The following is a 9,256-nucleotide window of genomic DNA, read 5'->3' as shown; positions in this document are numbered from 1 at the left end:
TTGTTTAGCAAGTCGAGTCTTTGACCTCAAGTCCAAGTCAAGTCCCAAGTCAAATACACGCAAGTCCAAGTCGAGTCTCGAGTCACTGGCCCATAAGTCCAAGTCAAGTCCAAGTCGTCTACTTTGAGCTTCAAGTCATTTCAAGTCTTTAAACCAAAAAAATATCAAATTACATCTTAGATTTTTGCAGATTATATGAATTTTAAATAAAATTGTCCTGAAAAAGTCATGGTATATGTATATATGAGTATTTATATTGTAGAAATGTCTTGCAATATTTTAATGTGAATCATTGCAGTCAGAACAGAAAGAATTCAGATTTGAAAGTGCTTAATATCAATAATTTTGTCATGTAGTCTGCACTAAAATGGAAGGATCATGTTGTATGTAATTCCCTCTGTTGTACTGTATTGTACTGTATTTTCCTGTAGTACTTTTGAGGATACCATCACAGTACTTCAGTTACTTTCATTTAAAGTAACAGAGAAGTGAGAGGGACATGTTCCAGTTTGTTCCTGTAAAATTAAGCACCGCATGCATCAACTGTAAAGAGAAAGTCCTCTCAAATCACAGGCGTCATGTCCAAGTCAAGTCCCAAGTTTTATTCCATTTTATCAAGTCAATTCTCAAGTCCTAAAAATAGTTACTCAAGTCTGACTCGACACAATACATCGAATCACAAGTTTCTTTGCTTAAATTCATTGTTATGGTGCAGCAATAGCTAAAAAACAGGGGAGGGAGGGAACTACATTGACCCTGATCCTTTGCTCCGTTTTGGTGCTAACTACTTTAAGAAATAGCAGTTTTAAGCACTTTTAAATCTTAGTTCTTTGAATTAAGTCTTGTCAAGGCATTTTAAGAGGAAAAAGTAGCATATTCACAATTTTGTTAGCCTCTACAAAATATCACAATAAATACTGTACCCTGAGATCTATAGCATGAAAATATTGTGCCGTGAGATTTGTAGCTCCCCAGCCCCTTTCCAAGAAGCTCGCCAAAGGATTTCTGAATTATACATATTGTGCTGAATGACACAAATTTGACAAACTACCATTGGAAATAACTAACTTTGTGCATTCATAAATGAATAATGATTTGCTTTATAGGTATCTAAATGTTCCTTATCTAAAGCTTTCCTATGCTCAATTTCTTATGGCTTTTTGTAAATGTAGCTCACCGGAAGAAAGAGGTTGGAGACCCTTGATCTAGCTTATCTATTCATATGGCCCTTTATAGAGAGAATCTCAATTTGTATAAACATACCTCTTAAAACTAAGCATTTCGTAATAATCTTTTAATTGTAATGTATTTATAAACACCAGTCACCAGTCACTTTACAATCAGAATAATACAATGAAACAACAGTGCTGCAGTCACTGAAGGCAGTGGGTTAAAACCAGGTTAAAAAAGAAAGGCACGCATTTTAATCTGAATCACACTTTTTGGTTTGAGGAAAAGGAGAACATTCATATTAAAGAGAACACACTGGAGGTGTGTCTTAGTAATGCAGATAAAACCGTGAATGCTGTTCACCCGACCAGCCAGTACCTTTTTTATTTTGCTCAAATGTGTGCCGTTTTGGCTGACCGGGCAAGACATTCTGCTGATACCCAAAGAGCTGATATTGTGAAAGTGAGGAATGGAAGAAGGCATAGCTGTATGATTTCATTTCATACACTGGCAGTCAGTTGCATTATAACTTAAAAAAGGTATATATGTGCAGTATACCAAGGCACAGTTATCATTTCAAAGTGACAGATAACCAAATATACAAAATATTACAATGTGGTGATTTGAGTTTCTTCTTTTTACATTATTTAAAACATAAATAACAACGCCATAGGTAGCATTTAAAATTAGTCTGTCTTAAGGTCCAGTGTTACGGGAGAGGTCGGGGCAGAGTGGGAGTTGACCGGAGGATGCTGTGAGTGGACTGGAACAGAAGCAGAGGAGTTCTCGTTTACCAGTGCACCATAAGAGAAAGAGCTTTCAGGCTGGACCACCGAGCGTTTGCAGTGGAGTGTTGGGACACCTGTGGAAACACAAGTCTAATCATGAGTCTCTGGAACTTGTCTACATACATATTTGTAATAGTCTTTTGTAGGGGTGTAACAATAACTGAAATATCGTGATATCCTATCGTCAAAGATCTCACAATAATATCGTGAACCACCACAATATATTGAATCACAAATTTACTTAAATTAAGAGTTATGGTGCAGCAATAGTTAAAAAAGACAGAAATAACTACATAGTCCATGATCCTTTGCTCGGTTTCAGTGCAGACTACGAGAAGAAATAAACAGTTCTAAGCACTTTTAGTCTTAGTTCTAAGAGGAAAAAGTAGCATATTAACAGTTTTGTTAGCCTCCACAAAATATATACAAAATATCTCACGGTACAATATAATAAATATCGTACCGTGAGATTTTGTTGTTGTTGTGTTTTGTTGGGGTTTTTTTTGCTAAAAAGTTACAAATGCTGACTCAGTTTGGAATTTTTTTAGGTTCATAATTGTACTTTATGATTAAAAATTATGCTATCACACTAGGGATTTCAACTTTTCTTCACAAACTGCTGCTTGATTAATGTAAAACTCATTTATATTTACAACAGGTATTATCCCATCAACTTAAATCAAAATGAGAAAATCTTAAAAACCTGTCATAACATAAGCACTAAAAAAAGTTAACAAAATACCAGCGACTGTGAATGATGATACAGTGTTGCTGTGTTGATTATAGTTAAAGTCCATAATGTAAAGCATTAACCTCCCTTTAATATAGTACAGTGGGTCAAGGGCGCAGAACATTATATAACATGTACATAGCATTTACAAACCATTAGCCACGTCCATGGTCACATAGGGCTCGAAGGCTTTGGTCCTCTTCCTGTTCCGAGTGATGAGGAATGCTCCCAGGAAACAAATAGCCGTTCTAAAACAACCAGACAACAATAAGGCTCAAATACAATGCATACTTATGTAGGGAGGAGGCCCATTACTCACCCCAACAGAAACATGCAGATATGAAGAATGTCTTCATGATTGAATTCCTCATAAAATACCGCACCTGGTACAACAAGTTTACATCAGTCAATCAATTCTAGTCACAAAATGTTGTACTATTCATCAAATTATCTGACAATACATTTGTTTACCATACATTAAAAAAGGAAAAAGTGGATTTAAAAGTCCTATATTACTCTAAATTGACTCTTGTGTACTTTAAGCCATGTTATAATGCTGTTATCTTATCAAAAACACACCAAGAGTTGTTGTTTTGTTTCACTGACACATGTCTGAGTTATCCTTTATTATTAGTCTGTCTACATCTTCAAAGCTGAAAATGCTCTGTTTCGCCTTGTGATGTCATGAAGCAATAGTTTTCAAGTTAGCTGTTAACTTGAAAACTACTGCTTCATGATGCTTTTGTTTAGGAGAGATTGGCAATTCCAAAGATGAAATTATCCAAATGATTGAGTGACTGATTGAGTGAATGTTGACATCTCAAGAAAGAACAGAGGAAGAACTAAGAAGACCAAATATGAAGGATTTGTGTGGCACAACACAACTCCAATATGTTTTTGATAAGAAATTCACATTACACCATAGATATAACATAGCCCTTTAACCAAAACACTAAATGTAAAAGCTGCTGTTGCAATGATCTTTAAATCAAAACGGTCTAGGGCAATTTGAAAAACATATTTGAAGATGGCCAAAGTTGTAAATAAATGTGTAAACACATGCCCACACGCACACACAAACGCACATGCACACGCACGCACACACAATTGTAAACTTTTACAAACCACGCAAGCCATCACTCACCGGCTATGATGGCGAAGACAGTGGAAATGATGTAATTGAGACTTGCGATCAGAGAGGAGTCATTAAGAGCACAAGCTTGAGACAGAAACCTATGCAAAAACAAGACTATTAACGCTGTGTTCTGAATATTTCAGCACTGCATTGAGATACCACCACTGACTCACTTGGCTTGGAAAATCACTGACGAGCACATACACACAAACATGACATAGAAAATAGGGTATTCCAACTGCATAGATTTTTCAATTGTCAGAACCAACATGGCTGACACTGCCTTCACAGTGATCATGGTCACAGAGCCTGTAAGGCAAACAAAATAAAGTTAAAGTTAATATTTACTTGTTGCATCTTGTGTGTCAAAACTGAATTAATGTCGACACGTACCCAGCAAAGCTACTAGAAGTAGAATGATAACGAGGTAGTTACAACGTCGTCTTTTGTAGAAGTAGAGGAGCAGGCAGAATGTGATAACCTCAAGGAACTGTGGAACAAAAAATACACTATATTACACTGGCAATATAATTTTAGGACTGCTTTCTAACAAAGTATAATTGCAAGTGTAGGGCAGTGCCATTTTGGTGTTATTGTCATGTGAATTCAATGCTTAATAATACACAGCTCTATGCTCAAACACAGACACACCCACTCCTCTTGTGACACTCAAAGTAGGAGATGACATAAGTTACCTCAGTAAATCAATTAAATAATACAAGCGTACATTAGTTTTGCGAAAATGAACCATCCTTACTCAAGTGTATAAAAATTATCAGTTGATTTTTTTTAAGTTGTACTTAAGTTGACTATGTTTGGGCCATTTCTGATTTACCAGATATAAAAGAACAGGCCAAGCCACAAGGTGCTTCACAACAATCTCTGCATCAAGTCTTTCATGAGCGTTTGGTCCGAAAGCTACAAAAAGATAAGATCCTCCAATGGTCAGTAGGCACCCGAGAAATGACAAGCCGTAACGTTCTGGAAAAAAAAAAGATAATTATACATACATATTTATTATCATTATACATTTACACCCTATGCATACATTCTATAAACACACAAGGCAACAACTTACTTGCAAATTCTTTAGCCTTCAACTTTTCCCGCAGGAATATAAAACCCAGAATTGAGCTTGCTGAAAAGGAAAAAAGTGGTATTATTTCCTTCTTAGGCAAAATGCTGTATAGCATAATGAAAACAACTGTCCAAAACTATGGTTGCCTTACAGAGCAGAGACACTGCATTGAGCGGTGCCACAAGAGACAGAGGGGCAAAGGCATAGGAGGTGAAATTGGCCGACTCTCCCAGACAAGTGAGAATAAAACCACACCACCAGGTTTTGGTGCGGTAGAAAGCTCGAGGATCATTGGTGCCCGCCAAGGTCAAATGGCCCAGCTTCTGCAAGAGGGATACAAAATACACACTTAAAACAGGAACCAACAGTAAAAATGACAAATGCTAAGTAAATAAATCCATGTAAAAAACAAACAAACATAAAAGCAGATTTGTTGACTCTTTTAATCATGTCTACCATCTGTTTTGTACAATCAAAGAGCTCAGCAATATTTCAAAACTAAAATGGTACAGAATTGTTTATTTTTTGCCATTTCACCCACAAGTGTGTGTACTAAATAGCATTTCAAAGAAAGAAAGTTGTTACGCCGATTGGAAGTGCACAATTTAACCTCTTCACATCTATCTCTGGGTCATTTTTATTTTTGGTGGTTTCCAATGCTGTCCTCGTTACATCTTTCATTTTGTAGGTTTTCACACACAAAGTTAAATTTTATCCTTATTTCACTGGCTCCCAATTTGTTTTGTTGTTTTGCTGAGTGGATTTTAAAATGTATTTTTGTACTTTTAACCCCGTACAAGCCCTCCCACAGCCTTAGGTCCTCAGGCAGGTCCCTGTAGCTCTTCCAAAGTCCAGGCTCCGTACAAAGGCTGATCGAGCTTTTTCAGTCCAGACACCTGGGCTTTGGAATGACCTGCCTGAGAAAAAGCTCGCACCATCAGTATCATCTTTCAAATCACTTCTTAAAACTAATTTTTAATCAGTTGGTCTTCCTTTAACTGGTTTTAGCTTGATTTTATACCTTATTTCTTTTTATTCTATTTTTATTTATTTATTATAATTAGTTGAACTGTTTGCATCATTGTCTGTTTTTGTATGCAAGCCACAAAGCTTCTGGGAGAATGTCTTTTGGCCAGATGAGACAAAACTTGGGCTCTTGGGCAAGACACATCAGCTCTATGTTCACAGATGCAAAAAAGAAGCATACCAAGAAAAGAACACTGTCCCTACTGTGAAGCCTGGAGGAGGCTTGGTTTTGTTCTGGGACTGTTTTGCTGCATCTGGCACAGGGTGTCTTGAATCTGTGCAAGGTACAATGAAATCTCAAAACTATCAAGGTATTTTGGAATGAAATGTGTTGACTAGTGTCAGAAAGCTTGGTCTCAGTTATAGGTCATGGGTTTTCCAACAGGATGACCCAAAACATACAGCTAAAAACACCCAAGAATGGCTAAGAACAAAATACTGGACTGTTCTGAAGTGGTCTTCAATGAGCCCAAATCTCAATCCTGCTGAACATCTGTGAAATGAGCTGAAACTGATGCTGTTTGGAGAAGGCACACTTCAATCCTGAGACAACAAGAATAGTTTGCTCATGCGGAGTGGGCCAAAATACCTTTTGACTCAAAAGGTTGTGCAATAAAATATGAAGTTAATGCCAGTTTTTATGCAGGCCAGTTTCATCATTTTGTTTTTTCTAATGATTCTGTTTAACCACGGTGAAAAGTAATGTTTGATTTACGTTGGATAATTTGCAGTAAATTTTTATCTATTATTGCTTTTATCATTTTCAGGTTATTTCAGAGACAATTGCTGATTTTTCTTTCATTGCCAGAGGGGTACCAACTATTTTGTCCACGTCTGTATATGCTGATGTTATCTCCGTGCAGCACTTTTGAGAGAAAAAAACTGCTACACTAAGTAAAGTTGAGCTGGATTGGAAAAAGTAAACAGAGTCACAGTAAAGGCATGTCGAGGTTTAGAAAATGAACTCACCTGAATTGTTAAAGAGATGCTGACCAACAAGTTTCCAAAAATGGCAAGTAAAGTACCGATGAGATTATCCTGAGAAAGGAAATAAGAGAGATTAGATAAATAGATTTAATCACGGGCCTAGATATGAAATTATTAGTAATATTTGGGTAGTGCCAGCCAGGAGATCCCAAAAACACCCGAACACGACAAATATTCACATTAGGACGAAAATTTAATTAGAAAATAATCTGGAATTGTGGAATTTTAGCGAGCAGATGGTACAAGTCGGGAAAACTGAAGTATATTCATTAAGATCTGTGTTCAGGAAGACTCAGGGCACAACAAAAGATCTCACCGTGTAGGATTCTCCGAGGGCTGTGCTCAAACCCATCCCTTAGCTTTTCCGATACCAATCTCACACAAAAGTCGCACATTTAAACTCTTTGTCCGACTCCATATGTCAACAAGAGAAACTTTGAAGCACTTTCCTCATTATAATATTCGCTGAACGCCGCACCTGTCCTCTTCCGGGATTTCTGCGTCATCTGCGTCGCCCCTTTGCTTCTTCGCTGCTGGTAAATAATGTAGCGCGTAATGTTTAGCGCCACCTCCCGGGCAGTGAAGAGTGTGACCTGATGAGGCAGCTCCTGGTACTTCAAATTCACATGTCTTTAGGTGATTTCCTTGTTTTAAATGAACAGCTTCCAGCAAATAGACATTTCTGCAGGTTTTTGTACTCCTAACAAGCTAATAAATCTGCCTATAGGGTGTTCAGACATTCCTATTTACCCGGGACAGTCCCAGTTTTGAGTCCTGTGTCCTCTGTCCTAGTAGATTTACCCAAACTCATTGATTTGCCCCAGTTTCATACAAAATGTCCCTATTTTTGACCAATTTTATACCTGCCAACAGCGAGAAGGGGCCTATATTGATATTTGTTTAGGTAAAATAAAGAAAAGTTGCTTAAAATTGACCAAAACACAAAGAAAATGTGACTATAATGACTCACATGTGCAGAACAGTTTTCCTTAATTATGCACTCGTTTCACAGTTTTATTATTACCAATCAACCCAAACCAGGGGTGTCCCAGTTTTTGATTTAGAAATTCTGGTCACCCAGTACCATTAAGCCCTGTATGTTCTTGTCTTAACAGGGCTGGTGTCCAAAATAGTCCAAAATAAAACATATACTTTTTTTTGGTTGGTTGTTTTTTCTTTTGTTTATTCAGACAGTAAGCATTTCCACCAAGTCAATATCTTTTATCTGAAACACTGAATTAGTCTACTGACCACAGACTGTATACATTACTAAAATATTAATAATAATCTCCAGAAATAGTACAGACTGTCCACCCAACAATTATCTTCTGATTCTGATTAATGGAAGTTCCAAACATTTACAATGATCTTCAGTTCTGCAGTGTTTAGGCTTAATATTTTCCTGCTTGAGATAGGCCTACACATGCAAGAGAAGACCACATCTAACTTATATTTGTATGATCTTGCCCTTTCAGATTACAAATATGTCAACGATCAAAAGCTATCTGTATAAATTTAAAAGTATTTTAAAAAGCATTCTAGAAATAGTAATTAAAGAGCTTGAATAAATCTTTGTTGTAAATGCAATATTACATTTACCCAGCAGATGGCAGTCACACACTTGGCTTGACTCACCACACCTACAGCCTGAACCTGCTTCTAGTGTGTCCCAAAACGATTAGGCAGCACTTCACCTCTGCATTAAAATCCCTCAGACCTCAGAGGAGACAGACTGTTAATATTACATTAGTCTGAAGTGTGAGTTTAAACCTCCTGATCTCACTGCGCATGGATCATGGATGAGATGATCAGGTGGTCTGCAGGGTCCATCAGAGGGATACTGTTGAATTACCTCCTCATATCAAATGCAAACAGCTGGATCTCCACAAATCTGATCTTTGAAAACTGGCCTTTTCCACTCTCGCAGGATTACATACTAGACTAATCCAACACTGTACTCCATGTATTTCTTGGTCTTATAACTGCAACTGGGCCAAGGAGGGCACATTCTACTACAAAATGCATCATATGCTTACTACAGTTTTTATTATTATATTTCAATAAGATGTGATAAGATGCAAAAAATACTCACTTTTTGGGTGCAAGAGCCAGATTTTCCTACTGATAGTAAGATTGTACTGAATTATAGAATATCCAAAAGGTAAATTCACAAATGTTGAACTTGATCATTTGTATTTGTGAACCTACAACTCACTGTATTAAAACAAAAATCTTGATTTTGGTGTCTTTATTAAATATTATTGACTTATAGACTGCTGAGATGTCATCCAGCGATAGTCATGGTACTTGGTGAACTAAGTAACTCCTCAGGTGGAGAGTCT

General features: G+C 37.0%; 1 protein-coding gene across 1 annotated transcript; it reads right to left on the bottom strand.

The window, feature by feature from the left end:
• Positions 1–1,277: 1,277 nt before the first annotated feature.
• On the bottom strand, positions 1,278–7,425 carry nipal3 (NIPA like domain containing 3). The gene is made up of 11 exons (XM_020919615.2): positions 7,231–7,425; positions 6,897–6,965; positions 5,053–5,224; positions 4,902–4,961; positions 4,659–4,804; positions 4,217–4,313; positions 3,997–4,132; positions 3,833–3,921; positions 3,008–3,071; positions 2,842–2,936; positions 1,278–2,032 (listed from the first exon to the last, which is right to left on the bottom strand). Exons 1-11 carry the CDS (start codon positions 7,264–7,266, stop codon positions 1,857–1,859), a joined length of 1,140 nt encoding a protein of 379 aa, XP_020775274.1. The 5' UTR covers positions 7,267–7,425; the 3' UTR covers positions 1,278–1,856.
• Positions 7,426–9,256: the final 1,831 nt, after the last annotated feature.

This window comes from Boleophthalmus pectinirostris, unplaced genomic scaffold (assembly GCF_026225935.1).
Source record: "Boleophthalmus pectinirostris isolate CB_2022bp ecotype Guang Dong unplaced genomic scaffold, ASM2622593v1 HiC_scaffold_10, whole genome shotgun sequence".
Classification (NCBI taxonomy): domain Eukaryota; kingdom Metazoa; phylum Chordata; class Actinopteri; order Gobiiformes; family Gobiidae; genus Boleophthalmus; species Boleophthalmus pectinirostris.
This window is presented reverse-complemented; position numbering and strand designations above follow the sequence as displayed.